The sequence below is a fragment of the Metarhizium brunneum genome, chromosome 2 (genome assembly GCF_013426205.1).
Source record: "Metarhizium brunneum chromosome 2, complete sequence".
NCBI lineage: Eukaryota > Fungi > Ascomycota > Sordariomycetes > Hypocreales > Clavicipitaceae > Metarhizium > Metarhizium brunneum.
This window is the reverse complement of record NC_089423.1, coordinates 117,983-139,193: the sequence shown is the minus strand read 5'-3', so window position 1 is coordinate 139,193 and position 21,211 is coordinate 117,983. Positions and strand designations below refer to the sequence as shown.

The 21,211-nt window shown below is 48.2% G+C and overlaps 5 protein-coding genes and 1 non-coding gene across 6 annotated transcripts; 1 reads left to right on the top strand and 5 right to left on the bottom strand.

Moving 5' to 3' along the window:
- Positions 1-1,184: 1,184 nt before the first annotated feature.
- Positions 1,185-2,792, bottom strand: G6M90_00g030280 (uncharacterized protein; the record flags this gene model as incomplete). The annotated part of the gene is made up of 1 exon (XM_014684254.1): positions 1,185-2,792. The coding sequence occupies one exon, from the start codon at positions 2,790-2,792 to the stop codon at positions 1,185-1,187; it is 1,608 nt and encodes a 535-aa protein (XP_014539740.1).
- A 6,712-nt stretch (positions 2,793-9,504) lies between these two features.
- On the bottom strand, positions 9,505-11,022 carry G6M90_00g030270 (uncharacterized protein; the record flags this gene model as incomplete). The annotated part of the gene is made up of 2 exons (XM_014684253.1): positions 9,505-10,660; positions 10,718-11,022. 2 exons carry the CDS (start codon positions 11,020-11,022, stop codon positions 9,505-9,507), a joined length of 1,461 nt encoding a protein of 486 aa, XP_014539739.1.
- Positions 11,023-13,232: 2,210 nt separating this feature from the next.
- On the bottom strand, positions 13,233-13,323 carry G6M90_tRNA00000055. Its single transcript has one exon. It is a non-coding gene; the product is annotated as a tRNA-Tyr (tRNA).
- A 1,461-nt stretch (positions 13,324-14,784) lies between these two features.
- Positions 14,785-15,776, bottom strand: G6M90_00g030260 (uncharacterized protein; the record flags this gene model as incomplete). The annotated part of the gene is made up of 2 exons (XM_066130055.1): positions 14,785-15,081; positions 15,429-15,776. 2 exons carry the CDS (start codon positions 15,774-15,776, stop codon positions 14,785-14,787), a joined length of 645 nt encoding a protein of 214 aa, XP_065986588.1.
- A 421-nt stretch (positions 15,777-16,197) lies between these two features.
- Positions 16,198-17,440, top strand: G6M90_00g030250 (uncharacterized protein; the record flags this gene model as incomplete). The annotated part of the gene is made up of 2 exons (XM_014684252.1): positions 16,198-16,785; positions 16,850-17,440. The coding sequence occupies 2 exons, from the start codon at positions 16,198-16,200 to the stop codon at positions 17,438-17,440; spliced, it is 1,179 nt and encodes a 392-aa protein (XP_014539738.1).
- A 2,709-nt stretch (positions 17,441-20,149) lies between these two features.
- Positions 20,150-21,211, bottom strand: NRL1 (Nitrilase; the record flags this gene model as incomplete). The annotated part of the gene is made up of 1 exon (XM_014684251.1): positions 20,150-21,211. The coding sequence occupies one exon, from the start codon at positions 21,209-21,211 to the stop codon at positions 20,150-20,152; it is 1,062 nt and encodes a 353-aa protein (XP_014539737.1).

The following is a 21,211-nucleotide window of genomic DNA, read 5'->3' as shown; positions in this document are numbered from 1 at the left end:
AATGTATTGGTGTTGAGGTGAATGCAAAAGTCACGGTCGGATTACGGCGGATTATGACGCCTGCACCACCATTGGTTGGCTGCCGATGGGCTAATAAGCCAATCTTTCGTGCGCCAACACTGTATTTTGTTTGCGCATGTGGCGTACAAACTTACAATCCTGCTCGGCTGCAGGACTGTTGCCGCCTCTTTGCTTCGTAAACTTGCCATCTGAGAGCGAGTTGCGCAGCGGGCTCACTCTTTTTGCTGGATGCGCCCACGCCCTACAGGAATACTTGCATAGTAAATTGTAATATTTTCAGACATACTTTATAATGAGTAAACGTATTTCATTACAAAATATAAATAAGAGACGTTCAAATACAGCATATGATAGGGATCAAGGCACCTAGCAGAAAGAGCAAGCCCGCCGAGCAATGCACATGTACTACAGTTTCCAACGTGGCCCTTGGTACGGCTCAACACTTGCTTGCAATGGGTTTGTCTACCCATGCAGTTCATGGGACAAGTGCACATTGCAAAACCATCTAAACAAGCCCATCCGACATCATCACATTTGACACAGGCCAGTGCATTGTCATTGAATTGAATTGTCCTACTTGAAGGCGTCGCTATAGTCAATTCACGACTTGTCCCGTCGTGCCCATCCATGCCCACTGCTCTAAGTTACACAAGGCCCAATTCGGGTAGATAGATGTCTCACATAGACATAGCATCAAGAATAACATATATCGTTCCCAAGACCCGCATGAGGTTCAACACCACTGAAATGAATTCTGTCTTCCCAAACGCCGGCCCTACAGATGTTGTATACTGAATAAACGAAGATTGAGTGCGCCGAGCCGAATCGTGACTCTATTTGCCCGTGTCTATCCATCTTCCATGAATGAAGAAAAGAAACCAAAAAAAAAGAAAAGAAAAAAATATTCACATGACCGCGGAAGTAATATTTTGGCCCGCCTAAATAGTGAATGTGGCCACAAAATGAACGTGCCCGTTACCAGAGTCACTTTGTAGCGTGACCCCGTCGCTTCCTGTCATCCGTCGCCCCAAAAAAACGGTGTCCAGACATCAAGATGAAGGGTATAGCGACCGGGTTGATGGGCGGATACGCAGTGAGTACGCATCGAGTAGAAAATTTGAGAGATGAAGAAACGAAAAAAGTAGCCTCGTCCAAGGCCGCTGTTATGATGGGATCCAAACAAGCTCAATAATGCCATCTATGTTGCTCATGGGCTGTCTGTCTGGGTGTACCCATCTTTCATCGTTTTTCTTTCGCGTGTAGGTTTGCAGTACAGAACCGTCGGATTGCACCTCGGACTCTTCCAGCTCCCACGAGATCTTTTTGCCCGTCCTTTCGAGATTCTGGCGGCTTGGTCCCATCATGAAGTCAAGGTTCCAGCCCTTGTCCTCCGGGGCTGCGTGTAGCGTTGCTTCCATCTGGTTTGTGTCGAAAGTCACCCCTTCTGGGTAATGGGCAATGGAGTATCCGGAAATGATGAAGTCGTCTTTGGTTTGGAATCGCATGAGCGTGCAGTCTTCACCGCATGTATGAGCAATTTTGGTGTACATGCCCGGCTTGGCCTTGTGCCATCCACTACTACGATAGTGATGGAGGGAGAGTGGTTTGATGCCCCATTCGTAGAAACCCGCAGGATGGCCAAGGATGTCCAACTGCCAGAGTTCCCAAAAGGTCGTCAGTCGAGTATCAGTATTTTCGTAGATGCACTTGCGGAGAATGATATCACCCTGAGGACCCCAGCCAGAGTTGGACTCGAGAACCTTTTGCTCCGTAGTGCAACTACCAAAGAGTTCAGCAATCTTTTCTGCTAGGGGTAGCGACAAGAAAACACCGCCACCCCCAAAGGCTTGTGAGCCGTGACGCTCAATGGCTCCGACATCCTCGGACAGAGTGCCAATGTACATCTCGCGGGTGTGGTCAAACTTGCTCATCTTCTCCATCAGCTCGTGCATACTGGGAAAGAATGTGTCGTCGTCGCAAATAACGAGCCACTTCTTCCTCTGGGCCTCGGGATGGCTGTAGAGCGTAGGCACCAGGTAAAGATATCGAACAGCCATTTCCAGAGATGAATCAGAGTGATAGACATCGACATCAATGCCAACGTCGCCGAGCAAGTTGGCAACTTCTTGAAGCTCATCGTCGCTGGCATCGAGAAGCATGAGTACCAGTTTGCCCCCGTTGGAGTGGCCGCGGCTATCGGTAAGCCAGTAGATCCATTCGTTGATCGGTGTGGTTTCCGGGTCCATGAATCGCTTAAAGGTCGTCGAGACACCGAACATGAAATCGCTTGCATTCACGGACGAAGGTAAGCCGGAAGCGGGAACCTGCACCTCGAGAGGCTTTTCGCACGCATCTTGTCCGTAGTGCTTGTTGACATCGATGGTCTTGAAGGCTCCGTTCAGCAAGTTTTGGGAGATCTTGGTCATGCGCTTTCGTTCCAGACCCTCAACGCGGGTGAAGCGAATATAGCGCTTCATGTATTGGAATCTTTCATTGAGACTGTACTTTTCCCTGATATTTCGCAGATGTGGCATATCGGCACTGCAGTTGAGGTTGAAGTTGTTTGAAATGCCGGTTATATAATCACCAGGTACGCTGGGGGGCAGGCTGGGGTCCTCGAGTGGTTTCTGTTCGTGGACGGTGTTGGCTTTGACGCCCGTCTTTCCCCAGAGTTCAGAACGGACTGATATCGATTCCTTTCGGAGCATGGTCATGAGCACAAGAAGCACGCACAATGCGGCAAGAAGGGCGCGATAGAACGAGCTTCGCATTGTCACGGAGCGTTTGGGCCCTGTCAGCATTATTCCCATGATGTGTCGAGCAGTTCGTCCTCGTAGACCACCGAAACGCATCAACCAGCGAGCTGATGGGGACTATTGGACTGCCGATGTACCCATCCACGAATGATTGCGACTTCTAAATGAGCACGTACTGTCGCTTCTTCGTATCCGGAAAAGGACGAGTTGCCGGCATACGAGTGCAGAGAAGCAGACTGGTGCAATGGCAATACCGATTGTAATTCGAAGAGTCGAGTGAGGAAAAAGAAGAAGAAGAAAAGAAAACGAAGGCGCGTATTGAATAGAGAGGTTCTCCCAGGGCACGCTATTTTGAACTTGGGCGTGCTAGACTATGGCGCAGTCAAAAAATGAATCTCTTTTCTTGGTAGATAACGACAGGTGTGAGTGGTCGGCGCAATGGCACTGGAAACGAGAGAGGGAGGGAAGCGGGATTTGGTGTCCCGAATCAATGTCTAGATTCGACGTCCCGCGTGGAAAGATGAAGACGGCATCAACAACATAAGCAGAAAACAATGGAAAGATGCAGGGGTGGAAGGACAAAGGAAGAAAGGAAGAAAGGAAGAAAGGGGAAGAAACGGACAGAGGGAGCAGAAAGCAGGGTAGAGTTTGGCGGTGCAAAGTCTGTGGTCTGTGTGAGGGAAACAAGCTCCAGATGTCTGGCCGCAGAGGGAAGGAGCGACGTCCATCTCCAGTTCACACCGCGGCGCAAGAGCCGGTACAGTCCATCTTCCCAAAAATCATGGCGTCGGTACCAACACAGTCAAATCTAGAGCCAAATGTCCCCCAAACCGCACCGACCAACTCTCCTGGGCACTGTTGACGCTTCAAGCCACTCATTGGCGCCGCTGAAGCTTACAGCCAAAGCCCGTGGGCAGGCGGCCAAAGACCAGGTACCAGTCAGGGCTCAGGCCGCGCACCCAACAGAGACGGCGTGACGGCTGACGAATTCCCCCCAGTCCATAGCTACGAGGCCAACTCTGGGTACGCAACAAACAACACATACTCACCACCGCCGTCTACCACACTTTCAGTCGAGGATGCCCAGAGATGAGCGGGGACTGTGGTCCAGCAGCAACCGGGGACGTCACAGGGGCAGCCATGGAGGTCTGGTCTTGAGCGATGCAAAAGCGGAGTGGTGGGTGGTCCCCCAGCGTCTCAAGATGAACAAGATTAGGTAGGTGATGTGTAACAGGACTCCTAATCAAACTGTGGCCCGTGCTACCTTGTTTCGAGTCCAAGGGACAGGCTTCCTGGTCCCAATTTTTATACCACAATGACCCACGCAACGGCAATGCCTCGAGGCCACACAGTTTCACCCGGCGCCGCTCATTGATTACTGCCGGCTCGCAAATGCGGCGGGCCAAGGGGGGCGGATCAACATCAAGCACACTGTGAAGATGGCTGCGATCTTCATCCCACAAGGGCAGCGAGCAGCATAACACGAGGCTGATCCCTCGACCTTGGCCTGCCGAAATACGAACCACAAGTCTGAACAAGCGCAAAAGGTCGCATGTTTAACGCGTACGCCAAATACTGGCCAGCTGGCTGTTTTCGCCTTTGGATGCCACTTGGCCACGAGCCCGACAACTCGATTTCGTCCACGACGTTGAAGCCGCTCTCCAAGTCGAATAATGCAGCTTTGTCTACTTTGGCCAATAGCGAGGGGGAAGAGGGTTTCCAGTTCGGTTCATCAGTGATCACATCCGGATATTTTAATATACATATTGATTGGCCCAGATCTTTGAGGGTGACAGAACTGTCAGGAGCACTACTCCGTACATGGCCACGCACACAAACACCACAGACAGCAGCAAAAGCCAAGCCATGGGTTCGGCCCTGTGTGGCGCTGAGATCCCTGAAGCGCCTGCATCTGGGCGGCTGCGGCAGGTGACATTGGCATCGGCGAGCAAAGCCAGCCCGTGATACAATTTCAAGGCCAGAGAAGCGCGCAGAAGCGGTTTGCTGACCTTGAGCGAGTTCATACCCAGGCATGAGCTGACGAAACGTTCAGCAAGGCGGACATGCTACCATTCCGGATTCCGTACTCTCCCTTCTCCATGTACACGTATCTCGGCACTGTGTAATGGTGAAAAAAAAACGGGTCCCGATCGACAATTGAACGCGCAACGTCAGCTGTGGTTGTGTGGCGATGCGAAACATGGAGAGCCTCGGCGGTAGAGGGTTGGTCACACCACATCCCAAAGCCTGTAACAAGGCCACTCCTGGCTGCTGGAACAAGCCGGCATTACTCGGTAGCATCCTTGTAGCTAGGGGTGCCGAGTTCACTGCAATATATAACACGTGGCCTACGAAGGATCATTAAGGGATTGCACCTGCAATGCCCCGTACCGATTAGCGAGCGTGCTGCTGTCATCAAACCTGTTCACCACGGGCATGATGTGAACTAGGGTATTACGAAGACGGCCTCTCCAGCCTCGCAATTGGACAAAGCAGCAAGCAAAGCTATCAAGCGTCATTGAGTGAATTTCGGCCCATGATGAGAATATATCCACTCATAATTTTGGCTGGTTGCAGCAAGGACTGGTTGAGCGAGCGGGTACCATTAATCTCCCCGAGATAAGCATTGGCTCCCTATTGGCCTGGCATTAGAAAGGTTACAATTCGTTTCAAGCATGGGCATTTATTATCAGGGAATTTCATGCAAGCTAAGGAGGAGAGTCAGGAGACAAAGTTCAGAATAAAAAGGTCCGCGGCGCGCTTTGAACGGGATCTGAGTCCCACCAGACTGTCGCGCCAAACGCGGTTCATGTCTTGTTCCTTTTCTTTGCCAATTGCAATACACTCCGTACCAGACCTGACAGTGCACGTTATTACGAGCCCGCTGGCCCCACCAAATAAAATGGAGACGGCCAAGACGGTCCCAACATTGAACCCTGGTTCGCCAGATGAGCCGGACAAAAAGCCAAGTCTTTGCCAAGGGTAAAAGGCAATCTAGCCCACGTGTAATTCTAGTCTGTTGAGAGCACTCGACGTAATGAGCTTGGGCAATCCAGGATCTTGGCTCCTGTAAGTACGCTCTGAGGTGGAAGTAATAGATGGCCTGGATTTATCATAAGATGATTGTGGTTTCGCATCTTCACAATATAATTGTGTTGATGTGCACGTTGAGCAGTTCGGTAAGATCGGTAATTTGGCGCGAAACTGTATTGGTTTCGCTCCAAACATCACATGCTGGTGCAGTGAGTTGGCCCTGAACATCAGTCATTTGGCTCTGGACATCAGTGACTTGTCTCTGGACACTAGTCTTAGGATTCCAGCACCACACTCCTCCGCTACCGCTGGAACATGCCGAGGACTGAGCTCAGACCGGATCTTGGCCATGATTTGAGTTTTTACGTCTTGGCTGAAGCTCAGTCTAACCGTGGGATATCGCACCCAAGGCACGCTGTTGGCAGAAGTATTCTGCTAGAAGAAACTTCCGATCGCCAAGAGTACCTCGTCGAGGTACGATAAACCGACCGAACCCACCTTATACCTGATTTCCGCGTCCCATTCATAGCATGTCTCCGTACAGAGCGATTTCCGTAGTGAAAGCTTTAGATAGCTGGACTGTGAATTGCTCGGCGGGCTTACTTTTTTTACTAGGTGCGCTTACGCTTTACTTGATACCTTTTTATAAGGTATTATATGATAATATATTTTAAAATATACAAATATACTGGTATACATATTTAAGTAAACAGCACATGAAGCAGTAGGGCGCCCGCCGAGCAATTCTCGCTGAACTCAGCTACATACCTGGGTAGGTTGGTAAATGCCAAGTACGAATAGCACTAATACGAGCAAGATGCAAGAATCAGCCTAATCTCTGGGCTCAACGTCCAGTCAATCGGGGGACCCGGCTAATTGATGAAATTGCACAGCGACTCGCAATCATACGTGGCTGCGAATCGTACCAGACATAATTGCCGCCAGCCATTACATGCAACCGGCGGCTATCCCGCTTGTTACCATCCTGCAGGGTACATCCGTGTTTGCGGACAACGATGGTCACTCTTTCCGCGACGAGTGTTAAATAAAGCTACACACAGCTTTGAGTCAAGGGCCTTGGCGAAGAGTCACAGCTTAGCTAGTCCCAATATCTTCAAGACATGCAGATATTACACGGTAAGGACCCAATAATAAAGCCTTACAAAGGAGCATCGCCGACAAAGAACCTCGAGATTACACAAACTAAACACATGACCTGACGGAAACCTTGGGCACAGCTGTTCCCTTGACAAGTATTATAGAATCTTCCTTCTCGCTGCCAGAATAATTGTCAAGATGGCTCTCAGACCTGTGCTCATTCTATTAGCACTTCCGACTACTATTGCAGTGCCTATACTTGGCGGAGAACTAACTGAAGCCAATGAACTACCCAGTACTATCGCAATAAGAAGAAAAGGCAGCTGTGAAAAAGACCAAACGTTTGCGATGGCGCGATAATAAGCCCGGATACAATTGTCACAGCTGCTCATTGTTCTGAAAGCAACGAGACAAAATACAAAGTCCGGGCAGGATCACTTATAAGGTTTTATATTTGTGACAAGGGTTCAGTATGAAGGCTTGGAGCAAAAAGGAGCTCAATTCAATAATAATCTCGAAGGGTCTCTAAGGTCTTGAGTTGCTACGAGAAAGGAAGAGAAGGGTGACCGCCTTATATACATAAAAGGAACGCGTGGGCACGTGTTCTAGCTGTGTAACCAACAAGCCCTGTATCGGCGAAGCCCCTTTGTTGGGCTTCACAATCTGTTGGGCCATTTCCGTGTAACAATATTCAAGTAATATTAAAAGAAATTTCTAATACTATACTACAGGATAGGCTATCAGGCGGTATTCTAGTGGACGTGTTATCGATTCACAACCACTCTTATTGCAACTTTCTCAATAGACATGATGACATTTCTGTCTGGAAACTATCTACTCCAATTCCCGAGAATAATTTGACTATCCGCTATGCTGAGTTGACAAGCGAGCACGATTATCCTTACATCTTTCTGCCGGAAATAATTATACCTGGTTGGTATGTTTAACCAGAGAAACAGTCTTCTTCCCCTTTGTCTTTGTATCGAATTCTAATATTTAGTTTAGGGGCGTGTCAAGGCAAGGCGGTGTTCCGACAAGGCATATGCGTAAAGTACACCTTCAAGTGGTGACTCGAGAGGCATGCGCAAAGGCATATGAAGATAGTGCTTTCCCGCTTCCGATACAGAGTATGTTCTGCGCAAGTTCAAAAGAGGGCGGTAAAGATGCTTGTCAGGGAGATAGTGGCGGCCCAGCTTATGAGGAAACACCAAAGAGCATTCATGGGCCTTGTAATAGCTGGCTACGGCTGTGGAAATCCTGCATATATATTATGATTAGTAAATAGTCACCGTATGCTAGGCAAATTCTTGTAGTCATGTTTTGAACAAAGCTTCTTTACAAGCGTATAAAATATTACTAGAATGCTCTGATTTAGGTAACCGTAGTTTAAGCCTGGCCTCTCGAAACACTCTTTGTCCAATCCATTAGAGCAATAAAGAATTTGGGCCCTTGCAGAGGTCCTACACAGTGACTTCTATGCTACGTACATAACAATAGACCTCTCTATTTTTATTAAAGAGTATCAACTATAAATGTATTTGATCTCTCTAACCTGCTCGCTATGCTATACCTGGCTATCCCGGAAGTGCCACCAAACGCACCACTGCAGGACAGTTGTAGAGTTGCTAACGAACAGGCCTGGGCTATGTAAAGGCATGACGGTGCTTGGAACGGTACGAACAGACTCGGCAAACTTGTCGTTCCTTTTCACCCACCCGAGTACCGTGTAAATATTCAGCATGATGCAAAGCCCTGCTTGGGCTTGACTGGTGAAAATACAGTCTGTGCCAGTGAAAATGGAGGCAATTCCAGGAAATGGGAGAGTTAATCGAATGGCTGCTCATCCAAGGAAGATCTCTCGATAAGCTTGCCTACCTATTATCTGTGGCAGGATATACTCACCAACCGAGATGTATAGACTACTACATTTCCAGGTATTCAACGTCGAATCTATAGCAGCCGAGCTGCGATTGCCGCAAAAGACAAGCTCTTGCTGTCGTGACGGCCAGCAGACACCACACAGGTCATGGTCATCATACGGCCAAATTTGGCTTTCGTTTCGCTAGTTACAGCATAGCCTACGGAATGGCATGTCACTCTTCTGCGCCTATCGAGTATCCGGTTGCAGTGGCAAATGCTGACAGTATTTTTGAGCACTATGGTCGTGGATATCTTCCCGATCTAGCCATCAGACCTCTGGCACTCGTCCTAATAACTTGCAAGTACTAGGCGAGGTTCATACCATGGCCTCTAGCCTCCGGAGGCGTCAAATTGTTAAGCTTCTTGGCAACCTATCTCTCATCATCGCTAGACACTGCTTACGTACGCCGTCTCATTGTCCGTTTTCAGTATTACCTAATTCTTAACCTGACTGCATCGAGTTGAGAAAGGACATGGACGTAATGCTGTGAATCCTGTGGTTGCGTCAGGCAGAAACAGTCTGTCTTCCACCATACTTCCTGCGAAATCTGGTTGAAAAGGAGGCGCTTATTGGCAGGTTGTGGAATAAGTTGGCTGAGTTGCAGGAGTGGGAGCGGGAATTAGAGGCAAAGACTTACACATGTAAGGCTATGGCTATTAAAATGGGCTTCTCAGGCTATTCCTCAATCTCCTTGCCGTGACGTGTTTCTCCAGCCTGTAACAAAGCCTTTGCCCTTTTCAGGAATTCCTGGATCTGCTGAGACCGTTCATCCGGAATGAGTAAATCGTTGTTGCGCAAGTATTCGGTGTATCGCTCGGACTTCTGAATTTGAAGCTCAATTTGCTCTGCAATGGCCTGATTCTCACTCTGTTCAAAAAACTCGTTGACCACGGCATCCCTACACGTTTCGGACCCAAATAGCCGTAGAAAAATGGAAGAGTAGTACACATCCATCAGGCTAGAAGGGTGACGTAGTATTTGAACTATCGGTGACAGTTCCAGAATAAAATCCTTACTTTGTGTCTCGTCGTGGTGCAACAATCCCCAATCTTGACACAACTGCGTCCAACCGCTTGATGTCTTGTGCAAATCCTCCAGGACTCTGCGAAATTCTAGCCAAATTTGCTCTCGCGGCACACCAGTTACCATAAGAAGGGTATCAGGGTCATGGCCGGTGATCCATGGTGGTGGAATGTAAATCTGCTGGGGAATTGTGCTCGTAAACTCCCAGTCAATGATGCCAAGAATATGGAAGTCATCGTTAACCATGATATTGCCACATCTTAAATCCGGGTGGGCTAATATATATGGGCGCTCAGGTTCTTGTAATTTGATGTGTTTTGGGATCTCCTTTGATACACTTTCCAGGGCAAATAGCTCCATTTTTGCCTGCCTGCGGTCGAGCTCTTCAACGGGCAGTTGAAATGTCTGCGATAATATATGATAATGAAGGTCCATGAAGCGGTTTACAGACGTGAAGATTTCAGTTAATACTGGCCGTTCTAGTTTCCGCTCTAATTTATTAACAGTCATGGAAAGGAAGGGGCCCAGAACAGGATTTGACTCGTCATCTGGATTGTCCGGGTTAGGCATTAGCGAACCCGTAGCCGAGAACTCAAGCTTGCGTAATTGTGCCAAGGTGTCAATAAGACCAATATACAAGTTCCGCCGTTGGTGTTCTGCGGCATGGAAGACGGTTCTTGTGTGAAGTTGTTGACCTTGTATAAATTCCATCAGTATAAATGGAGTTGAAGCTGCTTTCACTAGTGTTGTATCTTTTCCATATGCGTATATTTCGGGAATAGGAATCGTCGTATTGTGTTTAATATACCTGTAAAGGCTAGTTATTTACCATCCATGCGTCTATACGCAAATCGATGAAGCTTACCGGATGGTTGTCACTTCACTCACGACCTTGGCCCAGGCATTACGGGTCACTGGCTCGATTGGTATTCTTACCACCCATGTGACATGGGCATCAAAGAGAAGAAAGAAACAGATGTTGAAGCTTCCATTCCGCTGATCGACTATTCTGCAACATCTTCCGCCATTATGCCTCGATGCCAAATCACAAACGGCGGCTTTGTTTATTGAATCGATGAAGTCTCGTATTGTATCTTCAACTTGCTGTGCTGTAAGAGGAAATGTGTTGGGCGCGCCGTGGTCGGCTTGGACGTCGGGGATATGCTCCATAGCGGACGAAACGCCCTCTCTCGTTGTCCCGTTACGCTGATGCTAAGGACCGAATGTTTTTTGAGTCATTTGCAGGTCGACCTACAAGTCCATGGGACAACCTGGTCATATATTGGGATACTGTCGCCCGCTATGTCTGAAGACAGCGGAGTGAAGATGGAGGCCACTGGACTGAAAGTGGATATTAGAAAAAGGGGCCACGGGCGAATGTCGAAAAGTGATTGGCTCCGTTGAAATGGAATGAGGGAACCCGGAATATGCGAAAACCCGAACAAGGATCCTTGTCCTCCCTGTTGACTGCGAGTGGACTATATGTACTCATGACATCGACATCGAGTCATAAACCAGCACTTGAGAGCCGTGCTTTGAATGGCGCCAAGCAATGACTAGCTAGGAACACTAAGCTTGAGTTGTGACGGACGCAACGCTGCATGTGCATATATCGCGTCCCTAGGGTGCCCATAGACCTAGTCTATTTCACGATTCTAGTAGACGGTGGTAGCCTCTACTAACACCGCACTCTGCAACTATAAACACTGGCATACTACTTGAAAGCAAGTGCAATATTTAATGATGAGCATGGTCAAGGGTTGAACCAGCTACCGTGCACGACCGATAAAGGACACTAGAGGCAGCCCTTCTAGGTTGCCGTTATTTATCACCAGCCCGAAATAATAATGTGATACACCCTCTAGATTAGACAAACTACTAGAATGTATAGTGTTGACACTATCTCACACACACGTCACGGGGATACGAGGCCCGGTAGCGTACCACGTGTTAACATGAATATCTTTTGGACGCGAATAGTCTATTTACATCCCTTCTTAAGAGAGAATAAACTCAAACTTTGTATACGGATTTATATATGAATAGCCAGGGAATTATGCTCTTGGTGTTGTATATTAGGAGCTGTACCGCCAGATGTCGAGCGTTTCGTTGTGGCGGAAAGCAGGTCAGGGACCAAGGCTACGCCGGATAATGGCATTGGGGTAGTCAACTCGACCAGACTGCCATTCTTTGTGAATACGGGCTCTTATGCCTTTTGCTGGAAGACGATATCCTTTACGCCGCAAGCGACGCCGGCATAATTTTTTGGGCGAGGGGCCGTTAATTTCTTCGTGATGCAGTGACGGAGGGAAATAAGCCTGGCATAAAGGGCAACATCTAGTTATTCGTGCTGGAGGACATGTCACACAGACGAGTTCCGAATCTCGGCCACGTTGCCAACGCACCTAATTAGGCTTGTATCCAAGTATCATGTTGGATTATATCCTGACTAGATTGTTCCATCACAGTTCTCTGCGTAGCTCTCTATCAAAGATTCATTCTTGACCCTTTTTGGGATCTTCCGGGCCACGATGATACCAACAATATGGCCGGTGCCAATGCTCGGTTCGAGACTTGGAAAGTACAACATTCCTCAGGAGTACCGTTTTTCACACATTTGACAGCTTGTCTTCTCACGTGTTCAAATTTCTGTGCTGAGCTATCACGGCGATGTCGTTCGTAACCAGCACTGCCCATGGCTTTTTTTCAAGTCAGATCGTGACTGCTTTAATAATTCATTTTTGCAATACGAGCCTGATAAAGCATACTTGTTGGAATATTAACTATTTACAGTGGCATTTCCTTTGCTATTTTCTCCAGGGCTACAGCCAGATGCTCTTCTTAAGCGCGGGGCGGTTTCTCGGCTGCGTTGGCCCAGTCTCAAGAATTCCAGATGCATGATTATTCTTACCCACCAAATATAGTTTGTACGATCTAAAAGAATAAGGCTGCTTGCTAAAACTCGTCGATTTAGTACCTTCGGCCCATGTGCACATTAGTCAATCGGCAAAGAAGAAAGACATCAGGGGCTGGTGTTGACACTTTGCTTCGGGGTTTTCTGCTGCGAGTAGAACATTTCGTGTTTCCTAGCACAGAAAAATCTTTCTGGTGGTTGACGTAGACGTAGACTCGCTTCCGCATTCATCCTGCAAGCTGTTCACCGAGAAAACGGCCAATATCGGCAAGATCAACCTAGTCTTCGAATGTCTGAGTTCAAAGAAAAAGCGTAGCGACTAATATCCAGATATAGGTACGACTTATGGACCTTTCGATGATTGTGAAAGTGTAGAAAGGTTTAAGCACAACGAATATAGGGTGCAAAGGCAGGTCGTCGAACATATGATACAATATCTCACCTCCAGATACACAAGTTGGTCCATCTCCGGGTAGTCTAGTTGGTTTATGGCGTCTGACTGTAATTGTCTCATCAGTTGAATCAGAATGTCGCGTGTTCGAATCACGCCCGGGAGATTTTTTTGCTTCAGCATATCACGGTTCTCTGGTTTGGGTTCACCTGACTCAGGGCATGGACAAGGGATAACAAGCCGGGGCACCCATGCCAGCAGATAGAGACATGGAGTCTTTTCCAGCGTTATATATATGTAATATGCAATACACCGTCTATAGTGATAGGTTTGCTTACCAAGAAGTGCACACTAATATACTATCATATGGGTTGTGCTATTTGGGCAGCCAGCATATGGATATATCCTCAGCTACCGGACCTGGTTGAATGCTTTTTGTCCCCCACCGTAATGCAGTACTCAAGTTGGGCTACTAGGTTAGTAAAGCATGTATTACCTTGTTTTAATGACAAACTTTCCACACACACTCGTGTACATTTCTTCGGGCGGCCCCAAATTCGAAACGAAGCTGTAACATCAACAGCCGACGAGTCGACGGGGTATCGATGAAACTGGGGTCTGTTACCCTAAACAGAATGGTCTATGTACCGAGTCTTTGGTCCCATTCGTATGGCCCAGAGTTCTCCCGAGTTTTGTGTCGGCATCTTAGTCTAAGAACTATTACCGAAGGGACGGCACTGAAAGGCCGAACAGCCAGTTAGGGCAACGCTAAGACGACCCGCCTCCTCTCACAACACTGTGATGGCTCAATTGGTCCATCATGGACGGCTGCGGCAAGGAAGGCGGTGCCAATACCGTCAAAAATAAGAACGCGCTCTAATCAGACAGCAACCGTTTATACCCCCTCTAAGTGGAAGAGAAATAGCCCCAGCCACTTAGTTGCCAACGGGTATATTCCGTTAATAAATACCCACAGCTGAACCACCACCAGGTTCGCCGGTGCTTGCGGTTGAAGCGGCGGTCTAAAACATATCACTCCCTATACAGGAGACAGTAGACTCGTCCTAATGGTAATGTACCCGGCCCGAAATGAAAGCAAACGAGTATTGACAAACTTGCTTTCGTGTCAGCCAGGCCCAGATCTAGAGGAGATTCTGCAGGCGGCATGCGGCGAATCACAAGAATGGGACCATGAAGAAAACTAACAGAATTGCGCATAGTTAACTTGAAAGAATAAGAAACAAGACGTAAAAATACGAAACAAGACATGAAAGCATAAAACAGGACATGAAAACACAAAGCAGGCCTGGGCACAAACAATCTGGTAGCTCCCACGGCGGTCGCGAGCCGCAAAAAAAAAAAAACTCGCCCATAATACCAAATCCTCCTTTGAGAAACCAAAGACCATGTTCAGTTTTCGAGGATGTGCTGTAACACGGTCAAAGTAGCCCGGCTTGGAACGCGAGGTTCAAGCTCAATTTAATAAACAACTTTAGGGAACAAAAGGTCCTTGGTTTTCTAAGAGGCCGAGAGGGGTCAGACGTCTCTATAAATGTAAGAAGTCGGTGAGCGCTAGAGGCTTGAGGCAGCCCTCGCCAAAGTCTGACTCTGAGCTCTCGTGATACGTTTATTGTCCGATGTCTTTGTCCAGGTTTTGACTGTGTGGCACGTGCAAGGATGACGGAGCCCATAACTCGGCTAGTTCAAGTGCTTTCTGAGAGCCATGATATGGCATTAAAGGTGACTGATAGTGCCTCCAAGGAAATCGGCCTTTATCGATGGGAGAAGCCCAGATGCGCCCCCGATAGTCCAATCGAAAACCAAGGGCTTCATAGATGCTTCTGACTGACAAGTCCGGGCCAGCGAGAACCTCGCTAATGTCGGTAGATTGGATAAAGCCACCCCTGCGCATTAAACAAATGACCTGAGTACTAGGATACGTTAATAATAAAGTAAATTTATATACTATATTACATAAAAATATAATATTAGGTATCATGATAGATTAGTAAAATACTTACATCCAATCGCGACACCCAAAATACTTATTATCAATGCAGACAAACTGGAACTCGGACGCTGCATGGTAGAATAGCAGCCTAAGAACATCGCCAACTTCCCAGGGTGAATAGGTAGACTGCAAGTCCAAAGTGATTTGCTCGAGGGATTAGAACTGAGGGAAGGGCTGGCTATAAAGCCGCCATATTGAAAGATGACTTGTCGGCCATCTATAGACTCTCCCTCGCTCTGGTACTTAAAGTTGACATATACCTCTAGTCGCATACCCTCATAGGTCCCACATTTATCCGCGAAGATGATCTTAAACACTGCATGGTTGGCAGCCTGCTTCTTTTCGGCGATGCCTTCTTCGCCATGTTGGCCTTGTTCTGGCGTTGTTGTCTTCAAGAGCTCAACATACAATTTAGAGCACACGGTCTGCAGCAATGATTGAGGCAAAGCATTTCGGTCCTCCGACAGGTTAAAAGATATTCGATCACCGGTTTGGGAGTCCATTGAGAGGGTAACGGGAAAGAAGGGAAGGTGAGCATGTACATCAGGTGTGTAGGAGAGGAAGTAGCAGTTCTTGGCAGCACCAGACACTTTAATACTCCTCGACATGACTGAAAGATTCTAAGAATGAAACAATGCAAGGCTGTGCAGACTATGAACCGTTGGGTGAGGAGCAAAGAGGACAATCGCCATGGGGACATGGTGCAAAGATGTCCACGCGAGTCCAAACTTGAGCCGTTTGACGAAGCGCCTTTTCAGGGCCCGTCCGACAAGGCCATTCATATTTCTTGGATCTTTATACCTGAATGTACTGACTGGACCAACAAAGAAGCTTTGAAACCAACAAACAGCAATTTCCGTTCCGTGGGTGTAGATGCATGTGCCGACAAAGACGTCGACGGCAGCCGTCACGTGCCATGTTGACCATTGTCTCTCCGATTTGATTCCACTTGGCCCTGCAGCTCGCCTCCTTTTTCATTCATCGGACAGCAGCACCTTAATCACGCCTACAATACGCGATACATTCAGCATGTCGAGCCCAGTCCGTATGACAAGGGAGTGGCACGGCTCAGCGCTGCCCTTGCATGTCACAATCCCGCTGCCGTCACCAGCCGAACTGGTGCGGCTCTGCACCAAATCTCACCCCCTTGGTTATACCGTCGGCATGCCCTACCCAGATGCGGATTCTCCTGTTTTCTGGATCAAGTATTGTTCGTCCATCATATGGAACGAGCTGGCCGCACAGAAAATGGCTCATGATGGACTTGGCGAGCTCAACTCCCCAGTCAAGGCACCGGCGGTCTATTATGGCTGCCAGGTGACTGTCCATACAGGTGACCCCGATGCGTGGCCTCAACGTCGATCATATGTTGTGATGGAGTATATTCCAGGCAAGACTGCGGCTCAACGCTTGAAAGAGGCAACTGATGATGCGACCAAGGATGACATATACAAACAAGTAGCGCTGGCTTTGTCAGAGTTGCATCGCATCCCGGTGCCCCAGAACTCGCGTCCCGTCGCTGTCAACGGAGAGACCATATGCAACGTGCTCTTTTACGACAACGTGGCCTCACTACATTACAGAAATGTAACTGAATTAGAACAACACTTTAATGCGGTACGTGATGCCTTGAGGTAATACTCGCATCATGTCATCATTCTGACAATTCTCCACGCCTTAGTTTCTCTCCCTGACAAGACAAAAACATCGCGTCAAGAATCTTGCGCAAGAACCCATGGTATTTTGTTACTCGGACATTTGGCTAGGCAACTTCATACTCGATGATGAGGGCCGCATTACTGTAGTGGACTTTGAACTCGCGAGTATCCTGCCGTCTAGCTTCTCCAAGCTTGCCCTAGCCGATTCCCGATCGAAAATGAACAGAGACATTGGACCCATGGTGGTAGTTCCACAAGCAAAAGACATTGATAACACACGCGCACTTAGTGCCATTTCATGCCTAGTACAGGTGCGGGCAGGGTTTGCAAAGGCCGGCCGCAAAATTCTTGGATATTATGAGATGGAAGAAGTTGACAGGGTGGATAAATTGGTGACAGACGAGCATGGACAACCCGTGTCTGCGCCGGCCGAGACGCCGGTGACCCCGGAACCAGAACCAGAACCGGAGCCGGAACCGGAACCGACAATAGATTACTCTGTGCAGCGTCTACCGCCGCCCATTAGCCCAGGGTGGGAGCAGAAGTGGCGACAATATATGGGCGAGGAACACGTCACACAGGCGAAATCGAAATCCCCCTTATGCCTTAAATAAGCTTCAATTTCGCCCAACCACGACGTCATCAATGAGCATTGCACAGAGAACGCAAAACAAACCCATCATTTCCAGCATGCCCACTGCAAGACGTGTTATTCTTGACGTGTCGGGGAAGGCAAAAAGCCTCCGAGAGCCTAGCGGTATGGCCAACGTCAACACGGGTGACACTTTGCCCTGCTCTCGACTTACTCGGCACCAGTGTTGAAGCACTTTTATGGCTTTCATGGCGTTTTCCGAGCTGGGCGCCTGCACCAGAAGAGCCACAAGAAAATTGGACACGAGACGCCGTGTCCCTTGTCAGCACGACGAGACATTCATCGGCCCGGAGGCCACAACTCAGGTCTGGAAGTGCAGGCCACACATACACTACTAATTTGAGATGGGCAAAGTAGGTGGTAGTTGGATATACATAGGTGCCAGGCCTCATGGTGTAGAGACTGGCCTTGGCTGGCTCGGGTACAGGTATAGAAGCGCGTCATGCGTTGAGCTGGTCAAAAAGGGGCTTTGCGGCTTGAGTCGACGATTTTTATTCAGTCTTCAGTAAGCTTCTAACATGCACGAAGAGAACTCAAACAGCGCCAGTGGCGTAAAAGTTTTAGCGTAAAATGTAGCCGCGGAAACATACCAACGTGATTCTTATATCGAGTCTGCAACCCCAGCAAGACGAGCCATATCTCGAAACGCCGTGTATAAGTTGCAAACAAGTGTCTCCGAGTATAGTGCACGGTAGCGTTCGAAGTCTATACTATCAAGCTCACTCGTATTCCCTTCGTGGCGTCTTGGGTAGGGGGGATGTCCCAGGAGCAATACATCCACTTGTCTTCGATAAATACACGCCACTAAAGCCTTTAGCAAAGTCTTTATTCTCTTGCCGGGATGCCAAACATGCGGTACTCAAGATTTAGCTCCAAGCTATGACCAAGGCCAACAATAAAGCCCATAAAGCACCATGTGAATGGAGTATCAGAAGAGGCACAATAGCATCGATCACTGCTGGCTTTGTGCAGATATCGCAACGCGGCTTTGAATGTCGATAACCGCGGTCGGTAAAGGGCTTCTTGGATAGGTTTGTAGACAATGCGCCCTATTTTACCTGGTGGAGGGTGGTAATAATCGTACAGAACGGCGAGTTGGTCGTCGTATACCGCTGCAGCAAGTGGGCTGGAGTGCTTTCTAAGACTGTGCATTCAGGGACTAACTCGATTGACGTGAGGCCGAATTGCGATGGTAAAATAATGGGCGGGACTGGGAATGCGTATTTGGGGAATCTCGGGCTGGGTAGTCCATCCATGATGCTGGGTTGAGGCGACATTCGGAATTTACAATGGAACTAGTCGTGTCCGTCCCATGTGCCGGAGAGACCAAGGTTTCTAGCTCAGTTCTCATGAGGTTCAGCGGCTCAAGCAAAAACGATTTTAATATTCAGACTAAGCCCAATCAGGAATCTCCCCTCAACTTTATATTTGCGCCATTATTAAGCAACACTGGGCATCTAGTTCAACCAGACGCGGGGTCTAGCACAATGCCCGTTACACATCGCTCCGCTGCCCACGGAATCGAGGCCGTGTTTCTACCTCCCAATTTTCTGAATGAAGGAAAGCAAGAGGGCTTATCGAAAGCTTGTTATCGTTGGTGATGGTGGTTGTGGGAAGACCTGCCTGTTGACGTGAGTTTTTCTTTCTTTGGCAAAATTCTACTATACCCCATCATGGCATACGGGCCTCTTTACTTTTACATCCAACCCGTTATCTATACTAAGATAAATGCAGTGTCTTCTGCAAAGGTATATTTCCCGAGGTAAGACTACTGTCATTAATTGAGCAAGTATCCCGGTGCCTTTCGGATAGCCCAGCATTTGATCTTGGCTACATGACGTTTACGTTCTGAAAACTGTGACGGCTTTTACCAATCCCCTAATGTACTAATTTTGTCCAAGGCATATATACCTACCGTATTCGAGAGTTATGTTCAACAAGTTCAAGTTGATAACACCTCCGTCGAGCTAGCTCTATGGGACACAGCAGGTCAAGAAGATTATGACCGCTTCCGTATCCATTCATACCCCAATGCCGATATCATTTTGGTCTGCTTTGCTCTCAATAACTCTGTTTCTCTTTCCAATATCGAGAAAAAGGTAATTCTATTCATGTATTACGAACACATAATCAACAACTGCCAACTACTCTTTTTGTACTTAGTGGCATCGCGAAGTCTCTCAATATTGCCCCAATGTTCCCATCATTTTAGTCGGTTGCAAGAAGGATCTGCAGAACCAGCAATATAGGTCTAATATGACCACTAACTTGGAGCAAACGAGTACATTTACAACCCCGAAAAAGGTAACTTGAGCATCTTTGATCGAAGAGCGTAACGCTGTGATTATTGCCACACAGGACTTGACGTGGATTGTGTATACATGTAGCCTTTGCTAACAGATCCCACCAATAGATCAGGAAGATACGAAAACTGCTAAAAGCTGTCGGTTACATCGAGTGCTCAGCGTTGAGCGGCGAGGGGGTACAAGACGTGTTTAAAGTAGCTGCTACTCATGCTGTCCAATGCCAAAGCAGTTCCAATAAACAAGACGGGTGTATTATTCTATAATTTGACGTTTTCATTTCGGAAGACAGGTAAAGCAGACTAAATACACGCGCAATAAAATACTCTTCATCCAACCCCGAACCTTGTATTCTTAGTGTTTCCCTCCTAATCTTGAACCGTCTTTGCATCATCTTGGCTCACAAACGTAGCTGGACACCGGCGTGTCCTGTTGACCTTGAAGTCAAATACATCCAGTCGTTGGTAGCCGCCCACGACGTCGTGGTACTGTTTTCCTTCAACGCAGTCCTCCACGTTTATATCCGCGTACAAGATTCCCTCAACATCTTGCAAAAAGGGAGTAGGCGTTTGGGTCTGTGTCTCATTGCTGACAGTAAAGCCTGTCAACTGCGCTCCCGTAGGATCCAGAAACATGGTAGCGCCGCGCTGGGAGTCCTCCAACACGCGCCTCAAATGCGCGGAGCCGCCGGAAATTTCCTCAATCGAATCCTGTCCCAGCACGCCACAGCAGAGGACACCAAAACATTTGGCTTCAAAACAGTGGCCAGCAGCACGAGTTCGATTGGCTGCAACATTGTCATAGTTTGCGCCGCGTGATGCAGTTGGACCCGTCGCATCCTCAAGCCGGGTTGGCCATATCGCCGGCCAAGTCGATATGTGAATTTGTTCACCCTGGGCCATGAGGGCATATCTGGCGAGCGGGTTGGTGTTCTCGCCACAGATCAGGTTGCCAATTTTTCCAAACGGCGTTTCGGCAACTCGCAAACCATGGCCATCGCCGGGGGCCCAGGTGAGCTTCTCAAAAAAAGTCGGTACCAACTTCCGATGATGAATAAGAACTTCACCCTGGCCGCTGATGAAGAGATTGGAATTGAATAGTGTGGCACTACTGAAGCCAACCTTTTCTGAAAAGCCAAGGCTAACCATCATGTTGAACTCCTTTGCAGCTGCGCGTATATCCTGAATCTCCTCTCCATCGGCATATATTGACTCTGTTGCCATGCGCTTAAAAAGGTCATGGTTGGCAGTTGGTGGGCGAATGGCACTCCATACAGGAAATGCAGGGATGAATGTCTCCGGGAAGACGACGAGGTTGGCTCTCTGTGCCGCCGCCTGTTCAATCAGTCCAATGGCCTTTTGGGTGGTCTTTTTGGCTGATAGGAAAATAGACGACACGTGACAAGTCGCTACTCTGATAGGAATGGGCAT